This window comes from Crinia signifera, chromosome 8, assembly GCF_055691185.1.
Source record: "Crinia signifera chromosome 8, ASM5569118v1, whole genome shotgun sequence".
In the NCBI taxonomy this organism is placed as follows: Eukaryota; Metazoa; Chordata; class Amphibia; order Anura; family Myobatrachidae; genus Crinia; species Crinia signifera.
Window position 1 is genome coordinate 78,556,784 of NC_139224.1, and position 21,146 is coordinate 78,577,929.

The following is a 21,146-nucleotide window of genomic DNA, read 5'->3' on the forward strand; positions in this document are numbered from 1 at the left end:
TTGTCATAAGATCCTAACCTAAACACGTTGGAAGACTGAACACCGACACTGCAGGGACTGAAGCAAAAACAGTTCCCGGCAAGACACACCACATGGTCCGTCTGACAAAGCACAGCCAGTGCACGACATCGCAAGAGTGTGGCAGCATTTCGTGAAACCTGGAAGTGCCGCAGGAGAAGGGAACCGGCGAAACCAGCGCACACGCTGGGACAGTGGCGGCTGGCACCAACGCCGCACACTGTACCACCTATGGGAAGCGGGGACAGAGGACGACAAGTCCCTACCGCTACACCACCAACGGCAACCCCCAAGAAGTACCGATGACCCACCACTCCCACCAAAGGACTGGAATGTGAAAAACAAGCACAAGAAGGGAAAGTGTATACAAGCGGGATGCCGCTGTGCATACACACCTTTAGACATTTGCACTGATTTGTGGACTTTCAATTATTTCCCCCATCTACCACCTGGTAGCGGCTCATTGGCATAATTTGAACTGGACTGACCCACCCCCCAAAAATAAGGCCACCAATCAAATCACCACTGGGAACATAGGATACAGGTTAGGATCCTATGACAAATGGCTCCCTAAAGGACCTCTCCTAGGTCCCTCAAGTGTGACACGGTGGTGGCCAAACTGTGGAAACCTCAGACCCCAACCCCCAAAAATGACACCCTCACACCCGTTAGGGGCATCCTCATTTATCCCATTTAAAAATAAAACCTTTTTATTTGACCACACCAAGCATCAAGTTTCTCAAGTACACACAAAGCACCCACACCCCCCCCCCCTCACCCCCACCATCACCCTAACCCCATGCAGAGTGCACATTCCTCTCCAAATTGCCAGATACCATAAGGGTTGTGGACAAACCCATTGTGGATGCCGAGAGTGCCAAGCCATGATGGCATCAAGGACCATTATGTATCTGCAGTTCACCAAGTGCTAAGAGCCACATGTCTGCTACTGAATGGCCAGTGTGCAGCATGACCCCAGAACAGCAACAGCCAGGTGCCAGATGCTGTGTCGCGTCCCTGGCACTTCTGATCAGCACTATTCTTACTATGTTTGGGGTCTCCCTAAGTCCAGAAGGCCGTGCCAGGGGGTAAGCATGTGCAGAAGGAATACATATTTTAAAATAGCCCCCTTTCCCAATAAGCCTGAAAATGCCCAAATGAGGTAAGCCCCTTTTAATGGCATTAGTGTTTTACTTTTTATTTAGCTGGTTAGTGATAGGCTATTTTTGTTAATGTGTCTGCAACCTCTGCACCTAAAGGTGCGTACACACGGGGCAATATGATCGCTGGCAATATATTGCTAGCAATATATTGCTCAGCAATCAGATTGCCCCGTGTCCCGTTTTCATCTGCGACCAGAGATGGTCGCAGATGAAAATTTAAACACTGCTGGGTGAAGAGGCAGGGGATGTCGCTGGTCGGAGGAGCATGCTCCTCTGACCAGCGACCATTCAGGGGCTGAAAACTGGAGCGCGCACCCGTCGATTTATCGCTGGTGCACACTCCAATCACTGGCAATATGGTCGCTCAGTGACCATATTCCCAGCGATTTCAGCCCCTATCGCCCCCTTGTGTACACAGCATAAGAGAAATCCAGCTCCTTTCTCTGCATTTCTGTGATAACTGTGAGGAACAAGCTGCAGCTGTGTCTAGTCAACCTAATCTATTGCATTGGAGCTGCAGGGTTATAAGAGGTCAAGATCTCAGGCTAGTCTTAACTATGAAGGTGCTGTTTTTTTCTGGTGAATAGAGGTTTCCAGTTAAGGAAAGTTACCAGGATGTTTAATATCATTATGGTAGAAAGTATGTTGAAAACATTTTGTAAAACCATAAACTATAAAGATACGGCCTTCAGAAAATCAGGCCTATTTATTTGAATATAGATCCTAAGACCTACAACCATACCATACCACACTGCATAGGATCTGGTGATGAACAGATCCTGAACTGGTGTATTATACTGTACCTTAAGCAGATGCTGCTGCTGAATGCTGAACAGGAACTACTATACCTTTGGAGGAGAATGTGTCCTTTAAGGTCACTGTTGTTAGAAGTTTGGAGAATTCCCTTAAAGAAACTGCATGTTCCTTCTGCAGTGGCCATTAACTCTTTGATTGCTAACATCTGAGATGTGCAAAATATCTGCAAAAAAAAAAAGCCCAGCTCACATTTGTTTAAAAAAAATGATAGATATTTTTATATATCTATCCTATGTGGGGCAAGCGTTACTGGTTGTTGTGATGAATAAAAATGTTTGGCAGTCACCTATTTTGACTAATTCACTTGGCACTCAAAAGGTTTAAATTGGGTGTATCCATTTTCAGCATCTAGGTCTCTGAGGCCCTTATTCTGGTTGGTGCGGTAATATCCGCGTGCGTTCGTGCCGCCGATGTTTTGTGTCTGCGCATGTGCAGAGGCGTCTCTGCGCATGTGCGAGTGGGGCGTACGGCCAAATCCCGCATGAAATGTGAACACTCCGAACAGGGGGTGGAGAGGGGCGTGAAGGGCTATTTGGGCTCATTACCATATGCATACACCCCGCATTTCATGGGCGTTCCCATGCAAACGCTGGGCGTACGTATGGTAATGCGGCCGTGACGCACGTGTAGGGGGCGGACATATGACATCGCCGGATGTCAGCTGCCCGCCCAGATCCTGCTTTTGCACAGAAAAATGTCCGTGTGGTCTGAGGTTGCGGGACCTGTTATACCACTCGGTCCTGCATTCGATGGTCTGCGACCATCGAATGATGGGGGAGGTTCCCTGAGATGGAGGAGGCGTATTCCATGAAAAATACACGTGCGGTCCATTCGGCCAGCTTCTTACCGCGTACGGACGGAGTTGCCGATCCGTATGGAAGGCGGGGTTTCGCACGCACGGTCCTGGCCGCATATTCGGATCCGGCCGCACCGATCAGAATAAGGCCCTGAGTTTGGAGCTCTTATATGCAAACTGATTTAGAGGATGGGATTTATAAAAAAAAAATGAAAACTTAAATGTTACCGCTCTCTGCATAATTTCTATGTAAAGCCTCTCTGGATGTGATATTGTTCTCAGCTTGGTCCATGACTGCTGGAGTTATTGCAAGAAGAGTATAGTAGTTACTTATGTGATGTGCAGATGCACATTTTTAAAAAAGCAGAATGGCTACTTTACCCTTGGAAGGTTCTCTGCTACTTAGCAGAATGCTGTGATTCTTAAGCTTACGGGACAGTCTGTCAGACTATCCCAGAAAGACGGAATAGATCCCGCTACCTAAATCATCCAGACAACAGTTTAAGGATGTCGAGCTATAGACCAGGTTGACAAGATAGTGGATGAGGATCTTTTGGAACATCACAACATTCCTTTCGCCAGTCATATAGAAAGAACCCAGATAATGTTAACAGCAGCTCTATTCTAGTAGGAGCCTGGGTTCTGACTTTTGTAGAAAAGTGGAAAATGTCTATTCATGACAAATGTGTCATTGGTGTAATTCAACAAGACTACAACATATCGGGTGAAATGTAATAGGCTGAGAGATTCAGAAAGTGAGAGATTTGGTAAGAATCCAGCGGCAATCATTTACACATAAAAAATCAAACTGGGTTTGCAGTGTAAATGATTGCCGCTTTAAAAAAACTGGAGATTTCTTACAAAATCTCTCACTTTCGGAATCTCTCACCCTATTAAATCTCACCCATCATTTCTACAGTATCCAAATGGATTTTTTTTTTTTTTTGGAGTCAAGACTGCCAGGAAGAGAATATCACAGTGAATAGAATCATTACCCAGAAAAAGAAAGGCCTTTACTCCAACCTGTTTTTAGTGAAGATAGGTACAATAGGATTCAGAGTTATCTTGGCTCTAAAGCTCCTAAATACATTGTCAGAGTTAGAAAATTTCAGTATGAAAGACATATACTACACTGTATTATATACCAATCAGTCAAGAAGATAAGAAGTTCCTACAATTCTGTATACAGGACTGATGCTTCCTATTTACCTGCCTACCATTGGCCTAGCTACATCGCCAAGAGTATTTACAAAGGTTCTAATTACCTTTATCGCACATCTGGAGGAGCAGCGTATTCAGATTGGCCATATTTATACAATGTTCTGGTTGTAGCCAATCCAGAAGAAGTAAAAAATTATGTAATAAAGGGGCAGATGTACGAAGCAGCGTTAAGTGCTTAAGTAGCACTTAACGCCACTAAATGTACTTTTTAACGTTTTGGGGAAATGTATGAAGGGGGCTTCTAACGTCCCCCTGAGGCAGCCCTGAACTTAACGTTCAGGCGCTGTCCTCCTGCTTTGAGTTATAAGCTTTAACGTCGCAGGCAATGTATTATTGCCTTCCCACGTTAAGCCAGATTTTTCTCTTCGCCAGTCTCAGGCTGGCGTTAGGTGTTATTTTTTTTTTTTTTAACTCCTTCCCTTCCCCCCCCCGATCCCGCCGGCATGCTGACACCTGCCTCTCCTATCAGCATGCTGGCGCCGCCGCCTGCCCTGCTCGAATCCCACCCCCCCTTCTAATTTTTTTTTTTTTTTCATTGGGTCCCTGCTGCTTTATTAAAGCTCTCCGGCACGCGGATATATTTAATTAATTGAAGTGCTCTGTAGGGACCCCGCAGGGTTCCCAAGAGAGCGGGGACGCTGCGGGAGAGTAGACAGAAATAAAATGTAAAAGTCCGGGCGGGCATGCTGTGCATTCTCTACAGCGGAGAGGAGAGCCGGAGACGCGGCGGGAGAGTTGTGAGAAATCAAAAGACCGGGCGGATGATGATTGGCTGAGAGCTCAGCCAATCAGCGGTCGCCCGGTCTTTTGTATAGCGGGGACGCAGCAGGAGAGTTGTGATAATTCATATTCAAAAGACCGGGCGGCTCTCCCGCCGCGTCTCCGGCTCTCCTCTCCGCTGTAGAGACAGCACAGCATGCCCGCCCGGACTTTTACATTTTATTTCTGTCTACTCTCCCGCAGCGTCCCCGCTCTCTTGGGAACCCTGCGGGGTCCCTACAGAGCACTTCAATTATTTAAATATATCCGCGTGCCGGAGAGCTTTAATAAAGCAGCAGGGACCCAATGGAAAAAAAAAAAATTAGAAGGGGGGGTGGGATTCGAGCAGGGCAGGCGGCGGCGCCAGCATGCTGATAGGAGAGGCAGGTGTCAGCATGCCGTCGGGATCGGAGGGGGAGGGGGGGGGGAGGTATGTAGCTCCCTGTTCATGTCTCCTGCTTTCCCTCTTCTCTGTTTGATGCTTCCAGTTTGAACAAAGAAAAAAGGTAGCGCTTAAACCAATGAGGATTTACAATAAAAAATTGACATTTATTAGTGCACATACATATTATAACACTTTAAAAATATGAAGTAAAAACAATTTCAAAGTTCACTGCCCACCAAGCCACTGGTGTCAATGGGTTTTTCGGGGGAAGAAAAAACCAAAAACACCAGTGGCTTGGTGGGCAGTGAACTTTGAAATTGTTTTTACTTCATATTTTTAAAGTGTTATAATATGTATGTGCACTAATAAATGTCAATTTTTTATTGTAAATCCTCATTGGTTTAAGCGCTACCTTTTTTCTTTGTTCTTTCTCCATTTTTTGGGACCCACTCAGTCCCAGTGGTAGCAGCTTCACAAAGCATCCACTGTCAGCGCCCATATAGCTACATAGTAGCTCCTTGTTTGTCCTGATGCTTCCAGTTTGCAGGTGAAAGCAGGAGGGAGCTCATTTTAATTAAAAACACCATAAATAAAACTCACAAAAAAATGGGGACATATGCTGTGTAGCAGGCGGCGTATGCAGCGTGAGGGGGGAGCAAACTGGCAGCATCAGAGAAGAGGGAAAGCAGGAGACAGGAACAGGGAGCTACATAATAAAAAAAAAAACATACTTTAAAAAATGAAGAATCGGAACATGACCTGTGCAGAGGCCAGCTATCAGCAGTGCACAGAGAAGGGAAGAGGAGCAGGGAGCTTACATCGGAGGGGGGAGGACATGCGCAGTGAAGACAGACCAAGACGAAAAACTGGGATCGTAAAAAAAAAAATGATTACAGAGAACAGGTGAGTTAACGATTAACGTTACTCACTAGCACCATCTTCATACATTAGGGTAAAATCAGTCCCTGCTTCTGATCGTTATGCCAGGAGAAGTGGCAAACGTTAAAATACAAACGTTAAGGGGAGATTGATACATCTGCCCCAATGTTCCTGCAGCGCCATGGTTGAATCATAAACTGTGAGGAAAGTCAGTTGCATCCAACTCAGGACAGTCAGTTTTTGGGTGTACATATAGACACAAAGAAAAGTACTCTTTAAAAAAAAAAAAAAAAGAAAGATGTTCAAGGACCCAGAGTCTAACCCAGGTGCTAATGATTTTTTTTAAATCTTGGTATCAAACTTCTAGGAAGGATGAAGCTGAGAAGTTGGAGTATTTTTACATTTATAAGAGTAATTGTTGTCCAGAAACTAGAAACCTAAAATTTGACGGCAGATAAGAACCACTTGGCCATCTAGTCTGCCCCTTTAAATATATGAAGTAACTGTACAAAGGTAAAGCATCTCTAGCCTTGTGGGCAAACAGACTTGGCAAACCGCTACATATCCAGATCAACCTTGGTTTCTTATACTGACAACAGACACAAGTTCATCAGGAGGAGGAGCGCACATTGTACATCGCACAGGATGAGTAAACTGGTCTTTTAAAGAAAGTCTGATGTCCTCAAACTTAAGAGAGGCAAATATTACTTCAAAGAATAGATCAACGCTTATCTTAGAGATCATGCAGCCAATGTTACGGTCATAAGTATATATGAACAATCAAGGGCCGGATGAGAAAATACATTGCCGGACTTCTCAGCAGAAGCAAAATCCTTTTTGGGAATTGAGCAACAGTTTTCCTGTGGTTCATTAACAAGTTTGGGCAGCCAGATGTGGACATGATAGCAACTCATGTCAACAAGAAGCTAGACGCACTCTATTACAGATTTTATCTTTCCAGAACATATGCAGTGGACACCTTTTTTAATTTGGTTGAATGTTCGCCTAGGATATGTGTTTCCTCCTTTTTTCCTCTGTCGCATCCTAAAGCCAATAGGATCAGGGGAGGTTAAAGCGGTCCTCCCCATTTTGGCCAAGGAGAATGTGGTTCACAACCGCCTTAAAAAAGGCAACGCAGGTACACTGGACATTACCAATTATGCCAGACCTTCTTCATCAGGGTCAGATATACCATCCAGATCCAGCAAGATTATGCTTGGAGGATTGGTGATTGAAGGGAACCTGTTAAGACTGAAGTTTTTGTCAGAGCAAGTAATCCAGATTCTATTACAAGAAAGGACGTTTTTTCACACACCTGTGAGGTTTGACAAAGATTTATCCTTTGGAGGGGGAACCTCTGAAAGATTACTAACTATACGATGGCGCAAGTCGTACATTGCCTGCGCAATGGTTTCTCTTTCACCCTTAGAGGACAGATAGTGGCCTAAGTGTACTCCTAGATAGGAGATTGGCAGATGGTATTGTAATTAAGAAATTCTGCTATAGTGTTCATTCTAGCACCCGCCATCTTTAAAAACCCATGCAGTTCCTGTTCCCTGCCTGGGGTGTCACTGTCTGATGTGGTGTTTCTAGCACAAGTCTGGTTTGCATATCAGTTCTGATATACAGACCACATTGTGCTAGAAGCATAACCGCAGACAGCGACACCCCAGGCAGTGAAGAGGAACTGCATGGGTTTTCAAAGATTGAAGGTGCTATAATGAACACTACTGCTACACCATTAAAATAATGTGTCTGCCCATCAAATCCTTAGTGGTTTCTTGGGACTTGATTTAGGTCTTATGCATTAATGAAACAACTTGTTGAACCATTACTAGAAAATCCTCTCAAATTCCTGACTTGGAAGATTGCGTTTTTAGTAACAATTATGTCTGCGATTGGAACCATACCTAAACCTGTTGCTGGATAAAGTTGTACCTAGGAAACATCCTCGTTTTTCTACCCTAGGTGATTACTGGTACCATCTGAATCAGGATATAGTACTATTGTTTTTTTCATCCTGAACCTAAGAACAGAGAGATGAAGACTGGTCAGAAGTATTGGCATTTACTTAAACAGACATTAAACATCAAAACATTTATTTGTGATCATAGAAGGAAATAAGCTTGTGTTCCCACAAATCAGACCATCTCTATATGGATTAGAGACCTGATTATATTCATATAAAAAAATGAGGGTTGAGAGGTTCAGGTGTTAATCAAGGCACACTCAACCAGAGCTGTGGAGACTTCATTGCCTAGGAAGACTCAGGTTTTCAGAAAGGACATTTGTGAAGCAACACCTTGGTCATCTATTCATACGTTCTCCCGTGAACCCTAAGCGTGGTAAGCGCAGCGGTACGCGTCCTCCGACCTTTTCATACCCCCACTATCCACGTGCCAGCAATCTATATATTACTGGCTTATGACTGTCATTGGTGCCCAGTGGTGCCTGCAATATATAGATTGCTGGCATGTGCCAGCAATCTATATATTACTGGCTTACAAAAGAAAACATTGGTGGCCAGTGCTGCTCCGTGTGGAGCAGGACGGAGGGAGGCGGGGCATGTGGCCGGACCCGGGAGGACAAGCAAAGATGACCAGCGGGGCGGAGACAGGCGGGGGAGCAGGGCTCTTCAGCATCCAGCCGCCGCAGCAGCAGCCAGCCGGACACAGCGGGGCAGCGTGGACAAGTGAGTATAACAGGAGGGCGGGGGGCGGCAGCGGGGCGTACCGCCGGGCTGAAAGTGGTTAATCTTTCAGCCCGGCAGCGTACACACACAGAGATGATCAGCCATCATCTCTGGCATGCTGGTAAAACCAGCAGATAAGAGAGTTTGACAGCGATGATGCGGGAGCGCGCATCATTGCTAGTCTGCAGTCTGGGAGGCATACACAGTAGGCGATTTTCAGGTGAAAATCGGTCAAAACTGCTGTTTTGACCGATTTTTAGGTGAAAATCGTCAAGTGTGTATGGGCCTTTATAGTGTGTATGGGCCTTTAATGTAATTGTAAATAAAAACCTTTGACACGTATGAAATGTTTGTCATTTTAGTTCAGTATACCATAGTAACATCAGAAAAAAGGTCTAAAAACACTAAAGCAGCAACCTTAGTAAATTCCAGTACTTGTGTCATTCTCAAAACTTTTGACCATAGATTTACTACTTTAATAGATGTCTTATGCAAAGTCTATCCTATAACTTCAACTGGAAGAGTTTGTCATTGTCCTGTCTCCTGATGACACTTTAAAAACCACTGAGCCATTATCAAACTATCTTCAGTATAATTCAATGTCAAGTATTTCTATTCAACTTGATTTATATAATTAAACTAACGAAGCATCAAATCTATTCTTACCTATTGCTGCTTATAATACACCCACCTTTTTTTTAAATAAACTACTTTTCGTTAAAATAATTTTTAACTATGAACTCATTATCCTTGCACTTTTATAAATGGACAAAAAATTAACATAAGATCCAGATTAAGGTATGGCCCTAGACAACCCTTATACACTGTGCCAGATAGAGCCCCTTGGACACACTGCACCAGGATTATGCACACCGTAATGCCCATTACACATTATGCCACACACTGTAATTCCTATTACACATTATGCCACACCTTAATATCCATTACATATTATAACACACACTTTAATGCGTATTACATATTATGCCACAAGTACTGCTTACCTCCATGCTCGATGCCAGGAGTTACATGCTTATTTCCAGGTTTTTTTTTCTGATCAATGCTAGGGGTTACATGTTGGTTACCAGGGGTTACATGCTTATTGCCAGGGGTTTCATGCTTGTTGCCATGGCAGTTGTAGTTAATATGCTGTATATTAATAAAATAGAACTGCACACAGTATGGTATGTGCACTCTATTTGTAACCAGTGACACTGCTCCACTTGTGGGACTACAAGTCCCATCATGAAGACCCTGACCGTCCTTGCTGACCACAGCACTTGAGAAGCTTCCTGTATGAGCTGCTAGCATAAAGAATGTATGACTGCGAGCAGGAATGTGGCAGCCTATGTAACTGCAATGTCCCTGTCATTGGAGATCTCCCCAGTCAGTGCCACATCTGTCCCTGTGGACCTTCCTCTGCCCCAATCATCCCCTGCTTGCTGATACCTTTTCCTCTGCTGCTGTCTGGCAGCAGCACCCACCCTAGTGTTCTTAATCCATTCCTGGAGATATCTAAATTTCCTGCTGCCGGGTTCAGCACTTTGGCTCCGCCCTCAACACCGCCCAGTGGCGGGCGAACGCGTGTATTCAAAAGGGCATAAAAGCACATCAAAATGACACAACTCCCACCTCTGTAGCTTAATTAGAGAGCTGCTATGGCGAATTCAAAATATGCATTTTTGACAGATTTTTTAAAACGTTAAATAGCCATCATTTGGAAACAGTGTGCAATATTTAAATCCAATTTTCATTTTTTTTATAGACTACATATATACTCTCCATATACCAAATGTAAACAAAATCTGAGCTATTGAGGTAAAATTTTAACAAAAAGTGTGTTGATTTGACACAGAATGTCCCACGGTGTCCTTAAATTATGTACATTGGATCTTTCTATGTTCGCGTGTTAGCAGCTTAAACAGTGATATGAAAGGTATGATTCCATGGAAGTGAAAGTTCAGGGTCACTAATAATTTATAAGCACTGACATTTATTTTTAGTTTTTAAGGAAGATATAATTATTTAGGAACATGGAGTGACAGTAAAGACTGTTGGCAAAATGATAAAACAATCTTTCATGCTTAGTGTTCATTCTAGCACTTTTTCCTGCCTGGGGTGTCCCTGTCTGCTGTAGTGCTTCTAGCACAGTGTGGTCTGTATATCAGCACTGATATGCAAACCAGATATGTGCTAGAAACACAACAGCAGACAGCGACACCCCAGGCAGGGAACAGGAACTGCATGCGTTTTCAAAGATGGCGGGTGCTAGAATGAACATGCTATTGTCTTGATTTGCTCAATACACTTCTATAACAACATGGATTTTGTATGTGCCGTGCGAATTGATTGTATTGGGATTGAATAGTAAAGGAATTGCACAACTTGTTTTGCTACTGTCATGTTACAGTAACATCTCTGATGTTGTGTTTTGACTACAGTTTCAGTGCATTGTGGCTTTGCCAGTAAATGCATTGTGCTCATAATTCCAACTCCTTGAAAAGCGCAATTAATGTTTTCTTTTTTTCCTATTTTAGAAACTGCCCTTGGAGCTCTTGCTAGAGTATTAAGAGAAGACTGGAAGCAAAGTGTAGAATTAGCTACTAATATAATTTATATCTTCTTCTGTTTCTCCAGGTAGGTGTTGGATGGAAAAATGTATTTTGCTCATTTACATATTGAATAAAATATAGCTGAAAAGTGAAATTTTATGATGTTCAGAGATCCTTAAAGCAAGATGGGTTATGTCTGACCAGTGCCACCATCTGAGGTGCAAGGCCGATGGGGTATCACCACTGCTGAACCTGTGGAAGTCTTCTTTGGCTTATCGGGCACCTGTAACCACACCCTGCAGCCTAGAGTGTTGCTTGGACTTAGGACTTACAGGTCTTTTTTGTAATGTCAAAATGGCACATGGAGTGGGAGTACCCTGCTACTATCCTTAAGCTCCGTGCACACAAAGCGATTGGTCACTCAGCGTTAAATAACTCATTGACAAAATTGCTAAGTGAGACGTTTTCATCGCCGACCAGCGATGGTCAAAATATGCAGTATTAATATGGTGGGTAACTAGGATGCCAAAAATGTTATGCATAGGTTAAACTACTAGGTAAAAGCCCCTAATAATTACGGCTTATACTACCCATACACTTATGCAATCGGATTCAATGCGACATTGAAGTGCGATGTCCATTGCATCCAATCACATCTTATGGGGCAAAAAGTGCCCCCTTTCAGCACCTGACTTTGCATGCACATCGGGTGATGGAAGAGAGTGGGCAGAGGGCGGTGGAGTAGCATAGCGCTATGAAGTAGCGCTAGTGAGCTGCAGGGGTCAGCGCGGCAGCAGTATTTGGAAAAAAAAACTTAATACACTGGGCGGCCCCTCTGAGAGAGCTCAGCCAATCAGAATGCTGTCAGTCAGATTGCATTTGAGCAATCGCGTGTGGTTAAAAAACACATGCGATTGCTCCTGCAATTCGATAGATATTGGCAGGTATTCAATGCAGCCGGCGAGGGGGTTAAACAGCGAGGATTTCAGAAAACCAGCGATCCTCGCTGTTTAATCCCCTCGCCAGCCGCTCGCCCTGTACAACATTCTGAGGAAATCCTTACCATCACAGGACAGCGAGAATTCCTCAAAATAGCGAGACCTGCGGCTAAAGCAGAAAACTTGCTGTTTTTAGCCACGAGTCTCGCTGCTTCTGGAGCTGCATATGCCAATTCCCCCTCGCTCAAAAAAATGGAGCGACGGGGAATTGGCGTATGAGGGGGGTGCGTTGAATACTGACAGGGTGAGTGGTGACAGCGAGCAGGAAGTCCTGCTTGCTGTCGCCGCTCGCCCACAGCATTGAATACCTGCCATTATGTGCAGCACATACTATCTATCGACGCAACAATCGACGGCGGGCCAGCGCATCGGGTTCAATGGTCCCTAAAATATGCACACAATCTTTCGATTTATGTGTTCAAAATCGAATGATTGCATGTAATGTCTCAAGTGTATGGGTAGCATTAATTCTTCATTAGCATATGGCAATCTAGTGAAAAATAAGACTGAATGGTGTTTGTTGTTGTTGATGCATGGAAGGAAATACTCCATTACACATTACATTTTACTTTATAATATAAAGTTTAAATCAAAGTTGCATTTTGAAAGTGTAGTAAAACAGAATAGATTATTTTATATTTATACTTATCGTATTTGCCGGCGTATAAGACGACTTTTTCCCCCTGAAAAACATGCCTCCAAGTGGGGGGTCGTCTTATACGCCGGGTGCACTTATAGTACATATAGCCCCAAGGTTTACACTTTTATACATGTCATACACTCTCCTCGTGTATGACCTACCTTGATACTTCAAATCTCTTTTTAGAGACATGTCAGTGCTGCCGCTATCCTCCCTGCCTAACCACCTGTCACATTCTGCAGTGACGTCGGCGGCAGGCTCAGGGATGTTCGCGGCGGCTCGGGGGGACTCAGGAGTTCTCAGGCACCCGAGTCCTCCCGAGCCGCCGCGATCATCCCCGAGCCTGCCGCCGACGTCACTGCAGAATGTGACAGGCGGTTAGGCAAGGAGGACAGCGGCAGCACTGACATGTCTCTTAAAAGAGATTTGAAGTATCAAGGTATGCATAAGAAGGGGGGGCGAGTAGAGAGTGTATGACGTATAAAAGTGTAACCCTTGGGGCTTAGGCAGGAGGGACAGCAGCAGCACTGACATGTCTCTTATAAGAGATTTGGAGTATCGAGGTATGCATAAGAAAGGGGGGGGGGTCCCCCCAGGCGGCTTAGGCAGGGGGGACAGCGGCAGCACTGCAGGGAAGCTGCAGGAGAGGGGGGTTTACAACTTTATGTGGTGGGTTTTGCTGGGGCAGGACAAACCTGCCCTGATAGGTTTGTCCTGCCCCAGCAAAACCCACCACTCAAGGGGTTAATACTGGTACTACTGCTGCTGCTAGTGAGATGGAGTGTGGAAGGTGTGCGGAAGAGGGGGTAGTCTTATATGGCGAGTATATAACAAACTCTATATTTTTAGTGGAAATGTTGGGGGTCGTCTTATACGCCAAGTCGTCTTATACGCCGGCAAATATGGTATATACTTAAACCAAATTGTAAAGATTGGTTATCTACAAAATCCTGTGGGAATATCTCTTCAGAATCTTAGAATATAGAGGTTTTGGACCTTCATTTATAAAATTAATCAAATATTTATATCACAATCCAGATACAGTACTTAGGAATTACACTTAACAAAAATATTCATAATCTTTACTACACAAACATAACTTCACTTATTACAAAAATCGGAGCGGAGCTTGAGGGGTGGCAACCTTTACAATTATCATACTTAGGTAGAGCCAATTAAATGAATTCCTTTTCCAAAACTCCTATATCCTCTACAAGTTCTCCCACTTACTCTTACTCTATTTGATGAAAGAAAAATTACAGATCTTTTCAGAAATTTTATATGGTCCAAAAAAAGACAGAGGATCAGCTTAAAAATATTACAGAGAACCAAAACAGAGGGAGGGATCAACTTCCCTAACATCAAACTATATAATCAAGCAAAAGGGATGAGGGGACCTGGGCTAATATAGTCTCTAATAAGTGATGTGCTACTGTATTGTACCTTATGACAAATAAGATGAGACAGGTGTGTGCTGCAAACAATGAGTATGGTTTATTGCACATATCTAGTCAATCACTAATAGATGCATACATACGAAATTGCTTAGTGGGGCTTGTGCAGGGTGGGAACGGGTTATCCAGGTAACCAGGCTCAGTCCTGGTTGTGGGTGGGCAAAGTCACGTGGCAAAAGGGGGTGGGGGTATGCCAAATGCCGGATAGTCTCTCGTGTATATGGCAGAGATACACTGCTGGGGTCACGGAGCAGTGTGTTAATCCAATGTCTGTCGTATGTATGCATCTATTAGTGATTGACTAGATACGTGCAATAAACCATACTCATTGTTTGCAGCACACACCTGTCTCATCTTATTTGTCATAAGGTACAATACAGTAGCACATCACTTATTAGAGACTATATTAGCGCAGGTCCCCTCATCCCTTTTGCAATTCTATTTTCTAGAGGGTGGGCCCCCTCTTGGGAGACCAGCAGCTTCATAGTCTCAATAGAGTCCCTTGGAGGTGAGCGCTACAACCTCTACACAAAAAGTATATAATCAAGCAGCCATTTGTCGATACATTAAAGATTGGATCCATCACAAAGACCAATATGCTAATTATACTTTAGAACAACAGCTCCTTCCAACTCTCAACTTAACATGTCTTTTACACCTACACAGCTATTGGAAAATCCTCTCCTCATGTCAACATGGTCCACATGGCACACAATACGTAACAAAGCTAAACTACATACCATTTCCCTCCTATATTCCTATAGATCGTAAGCTTGCAGCAGGGCCCTCTAACCCCCAAGTCTGTCTTTTACCCAGTTTGTTTTATCACTGTCTACTATTGTAAAGCGCAACGGAAGCTGCTGCGCTATATAAGAAACTGTAAATAAATAAATAAATATACTCGTTACATCTTTTTTGGGCAACGATCGTTTTCAACATGGAGAGGCAGCACAACCATTTCAGTCATGGAGCTCCCAGGGATTACACTCCATCAGACAACTTGCAAACCAAGAAACAAAAAAAACACTTTTCTCTTTCAATGGTCCTGGTGACACAGCTCAACATTGGGATGTAGGAGGGTCCGTAGGAGCCAGGCACCTATCCTAAAGCTTTTGGAGGGTAGGCTCCTCCCTTCTGCATCCCAGACTCCTCAGTTCGTGTTAGGTGCCCACTGGAGTGGGTGCTATTCTAAAGGGCTGCCGGAGCAGCCGAAGGATTAGAGTTAGTTAGGGATTTTATTAACTTTTACACTAGCTAGGTAGGCACAGTGTGAGGATTCTTTCTAGTGAATCCTCACACTGACAGCGCAGCAGGAGCTGACAGAAGCGCGTCCTGTCAGCTCGCTGTGCACAGGGGAGACGCTGTCTGGCCTCCATGTGCAGCTTCTTTTAAGAAGCTGCCTGGGCTCCGGAGCGCTCTGAAACCGGCTTCACGCTAGGTGGGGATCATGGGGGACAGGCGCTCCGTGATGGCGGCGGCCATTTTCTGCGGAGCTTACACACTGAGCTCCTATATGAGAGGACAGCAGTGTGTTACAGGCATGTTCCGAGTGGTCCCAAGCTGAGGGGGAGATACTGGAACTAGGAGATCCTGCAATGGGAGCGGCTGTCTGGGGGTAGTTGGCGCCAAAAGCCACGGACCCTGCAGCAGCAGGGACTTGGTCTCTTCCCTCACTCTGTTTTGGCGCCATTCGGAACGCTTGCAGCGGAGCTGAGCTGGCCGACAGATCCTGACAGAGTGATTGGATTTCCTGGGCATCGCTTTCCCCATTCTGAAGACTACTGACAGCTAAGTGACTGAGTACATTGGTTCTGTATATAATGCCTGTACATTTAATGCGCTGTGACTGTGTTATTTGAGAACATCATGTCTGAGCAACAGTCTGTGGTTTTGGGGGATGGAGCCTTAAATGCATTGAGCGCTTGCAGTGGTTGTACACTGAAATTTGTCCCTGAGCAGATGGCCAGGGGGGGCTTATGTAATTCTTGCGCTGCTGTGAAACCCATGGGGAGTAATCCCCAGAGGGTAGTGCTATCGGAACCTGCGTGGGCCAAGTCCCTGGGCAGGTCTGTTAATGCTTTGGTGCATTGCTGGACAGGCAGAGTGATGTGCTGGTAACTTCCCCTAGACCATTGCCATTCTCTCAGCAGTCTTCTGGCTCCTTGCCTCTGACCCAGACAGATCCTGACTTATTACAGGTCATGCAGGATACTGCTAAGGGAATCAGCAGGTTTAATTACTTGTTGGACAAGTTTGATGGGATTCTGTGGGGACCCCTAAAAGGTCTTATTCAGTGCCATTGTTAGCTGCTGATGAGGAAGGAGAGTACACAGACATACCCTGGGATCAGGGTGATGATTCTGAAGAGTCCTCAGCCTCATGGGTGGAGGATTTGATTACGGCTGTTAAACAGGCATTGAATTTGTCTGTGGAGGATAAAACTCCTGCAAAGGGTGTTTTTAAGAGACAGCGTAAAGAAGCTGATACTTTTCCTGCAGACGAGGGTTTACAAGATTTATTGGAAGGGGCCTGGAAAACCCCTGATAAAAGGCTTCAGATGCCTAAAAGATTTTTAAGCCTGTATCCCATGCATGAGGCTCATGCAGACCTCTGTGGCACGCTTGTCAAAAGCCACTGTGCTACCAGTGCAGGGGGGAGCAGCCTTTAAGGACCCCGTAGATAAAAAGCTGGAGGGTAACCTCAAGGCAATTTTTGAAGGGGTGGGCTACACACTCCGCCCTCTGATTGCTTCAGCCTGGGTCTCTAAGGCCATGATTGTGTGGGCCAATGACCTGTGCACTATTTGACATGCTAATCCTTGTGTGTTGTTACTTGCGGAGAAGCTTAAAAGCAGCTGCAGAGTATGTGCTTGAGGCTGAGGAGGAAGCTCTCAAAATGGCTGCCAGAGTTTCCACAGTGTCCGTCAATACCAGGAGAGTGCTCTGGCTTAAAGCTTGGGAGGCGGATAACGAGTCTAAGAAGGCCTTAGAGGCATTGGCTTTTATAGGTAAACTGATGTTTGGTTCAAACTAGAAGAAATTATTAAGCAGGCCACGGGTGGTAAAAGTACCTTCTTGCCGGCCCCTGCAGCCAAGCAGACATCAAGGTTCTCTGCTTTTAGGCCGTCCTTTCGGCCCTCCCCTAGAGGAGGTGCGTCCTTTCGAGGACAGTCCTTTAGGGAAAAGTTTCAGTCCTCCAGGGGCAAGGCCCCAAAGTCTAAATTCGGTTCCTTTCATAAGAAACCAAACACCAAAGGAGAGGACAAGCCCGCCGCATGACTACCAGGGGATTTGCCCGGCGGTGGTCAAGGTGGGTTGGCGTCTGACACAGTTCAGGGACGCATGGGCTTTCTTAGACCGGGATTCCTGGGTATTAGACATTATATTGCAGGGTTACAGAATTCCCTTCAAAGGTCTTCCTCCGAGAAGATTCATGCCATTCACACCACTACCAAAGGAGGCTCGGCTCCGTGCGGCTCTCTTGGGAGCGGCTCACTCTCTTTTAGAGAAGGGTGTGGTGATCCCGGTCCCCAGAGCGGAGTGGGAAAAAAGGCTTTTATTCCACTCTGTCTAACCAGACGGGTCTTTCAGACCGATTCTCAATTTCAAATCATTAAATATCCATCTGTGGGTAGACCATTTCAAAATGAAGTCTCTACGGTCAGTGCTGCTAAGCCTGGACCAGGGAGAATTTTTGGCGTCCATGGATGTCCAGGACGCATACCTTCATGTTCCTATCCATCCAGAACATCAGACTCTATTGAGGTTTGCGATAGGAGACCTGCATTTGCAATTCCAGGCGTTGCCCTTCGGTCTGGCTACAGCGCCAAGGGCATTCACCAAGATAATGGCAGTAATGGCGGCAGTGCTTCGACTGAGGGGAATCACTGTGATTCCATATTTGGACGACCTGCTGTTCAAAGCAGAGTGAGCGGAAAAGTTAAAGAGTCACTTGGCAGAAGCCATCGGGTTTTTGTAGGCTCACGGTTGGCTTTTAAATTTATAAAAGTCTCAGTTGGTGCCGTCACAGAGACTCCAGTTCCTGGGAGTTGTTCTGGATACCCATATACATCGGGTATTCCTGCCAGAGGCAAAGGCCAGGGACCTGGCTGCCTTGGTCCAGGAGATCCTCGGGTCTCAGAGCTCATCAGTTTGGAGGTGTCTCAAGCTGCTGGGGAAGATGGTGGCGTCTTTCGAGACGTTACAGTTCGCCAGGTTCCACTCTCGAATGTTCCAGTGGAACATTCTGACAGCCTGGTCGGGGAATACTCAGACCATGAAGTCAGAACACATAGTGTTGTCTCCAGAAACTCGGTCTTTCCTGAAATGGTGGATGGAGGTGGATTCCCTTCAATGGGGTCGGTCTCTGCAGTCCTGGAGCTGGCTGGGAGTCACTTCCGACGCCAGTCTCAGGGGCTGCGGGGCAGTAGTCGTGGACCTGCGTCTGCAGGGATTATGGACCACGGAGGAGTCTGCCTTGCCGATCAATATCCTGGAACTGAGGGCTGTGTGGAAGGTGATCTTTCTGGCAGAAGAAAGATTACAAGGGCTCCCTTTAAGGATTCAGACCGACAACGCCACAGCTGTGGCGTATCTGAATCACCAGGGAGGCACACGTAGCAAGCTGGCTATGTGGGAGGTGTCCCGGATCTTCTTGTGGGCGGAACAGAATGTTCCAGCGTGGTCAGCGATATTCATCCCAGGGGTGGAGAATATAGAGGCCGACTTCCTGAGCAGGGAGGAGCTGCTGGAAGCAGAATGGAGCCTGAACCCACAAGTATTTCTTCAGATTACACTAAAATGGGGAACTCCGGATGTGGACCTGATGGCATCAAGGTTCAACCATCAGGTGCCCAGGTTCTATGCCAGGACGAGAGATCCACTGGCAGAAGCAGTGGATGCTATGACCATCCCCTGGGAGGGGAATCTACTTTATGTCTTTCCGCCAGTTCCAATGCTGGCAAGAGTTTTAAAAAAGATCCAGGCCCAGGCAATTCCGGTGATTTTAGTGGCCCCAGATTGGCCAAGGAGGTCCTGGTACTCGAGGCTTCAGAGATGGTCTGTGGACTCGTGGCGTCTTCCTCGGAGGCCAGACCTTCTAAACCAAGGACCGTTCAACCATCTGGATTCAGCTCGGTTAAATTTGACGGCTTGGCTGTTGATACCGCCATTTTGAGGAACAAAGGGTTCTCAGAGGCTGTGGTTAACACCATGATTAAAGCTAGAAAGTCAGTGTCTTCTGCAAATTATTATAGGGTCTGGAAGACCTATATTAGGTGGCGTGAAAGGCAGAAGTCACACACATCGCGTTTAGATTGGCTAAATTGCTGGAGTTTTTGCAGGATGGCTTTTCATCTGGGTTAAGCCTTCAGTCACTCAAAGTGCAGATCTCGGCCTTGTCAATTTATTTCCAAAGAAGGATAACATTGTTACCGGAAGTACAGACCTTCCTGCAGGGGGTTTCTCGATTTGAAACCTCCCTACAAGCAACAAGTAGCGCCATGGGATTTATCTCTGGTTCTGGAGTGTCTTCAAAAGGCGCCTTTTGAGCCGTTAGGGTCGGCTGACCTTAAATTCCTTACATGGAAACTGGTATTTTTGTTGGCGGTGGCGTCAGCAAAAAGAGTATCGGAGTTGGGAGCATTGTACTGCAAGTCTCCCTTCCTTATATTTCATGATGATAGGGCTGTCCTTCGGACAGTACCCCAATTTTTACCAAAAGTAGTCTCTGCTTTTCATCTAAATCAGGAGATAGTTCTGCCTGTGTTTCAACCCACAGAGGGTTTAAGGAAAAGGGACAAATTGAGGAATTTGGATGTTGTGTGCGCCTTGCGCCATTTATGTGGACAGAGTAAAGAGTGTCAGGAAGACTGATACTTTGCTAGTTTTGTATGATGTACACAAAATTGGTTGGCCTGCTTCTAAGCAGTCCATTGCTAGGTGGTTGCGTTCTGTAATTGCTTTTGCTTATACTAACGTTGGTAGGCCTGTGCCGGCCAGGATTAATGCGCATACCACCAGGTCAGTCGCCACCTCTTGGGCGGTTCGACATGGGGCAACAGCTGAGCAGGTTTGCAGGGCTGCCACTTGGTCATCTGTTCATACTTTTGCCAAATTCTATAGGTTCCATGAGTTAACGTCGGAGGACGCATCATTCGGGCGAGCAGTGATGAGAGCTGCAGACCTGAGCGTACCCACCCAAAGGACCGGCTCTGGGACGTCCCAATGTTGAGCTGTGTCACCAGGACCATTGAAAGAGAAAAAGGGATTTTTGTAAGAACTTACCGTTCGAATCCCTTTCTCTGATATGGTCCTGGTGACACAGCGATCCCTCCCTTACGCTCAGTCAGTATGCCAGGTTCATGATGTTTCATGTTATATATGGTTAAAAGTTACTTTGAAATTGTGCATGTAATATGTGCAGACGTTTGTACTGAGTTAATGTATTCCAGTGGCTTTGAAAGATTGAACTGAGGAGTCTGGGATGCAGAAGGGAGGAGCCTACCCTCCAAAAGGTTTAGGATAGGTGCCTGGCTCCTACGGACCCTCCTACATCCCAATGTTGAGCTGTGTCACCAGGACCATATCAGAGAAAGGGATTCGAACGGTAAGTTCTAACAAAAATCCCTTTATGTACAGGCAATATACCACTATGATTTCTTACCACCATGTAATCTAGCTTTTCTTCAAGCCCAACAGTACACCAAAAAGGTGATAACATATCTAAGTGCAGCCAAATGGGATAACCAACTTGATAAAGCTCTTTTGAATGTA

The 21,146-nt window shown here is 45.5% G+C and overlaps 1 protein-coding gene across 4 annotated transcripts in view; it reads left to right on the forward strand.

Annotated features, from left to right (window-relative positions):
- The window catches only part of KIFAP3 (kinesin associated protein 3), a 250,868-nt gene that overhangs the window by 66,979 nt on the left and 162,743 nt on the right, over nucleotides 1-21,146 (forward strand). For all 4 annotated transcript variants that reach the window (XM_083156696.1, XM_083156699.1, XM_083156698.1 and 1 more), the window contains one exon: nucleotides 11,267-11,366. In XM_083156696.1, the coding sequence (XP_083012822.1) occupies nucleotides 11,267-11,366 (100 nt within the window). The remainder of the gene's footprint in view (nucleotides 1-11,266; nucleotides 11,367-21,146) is intronic.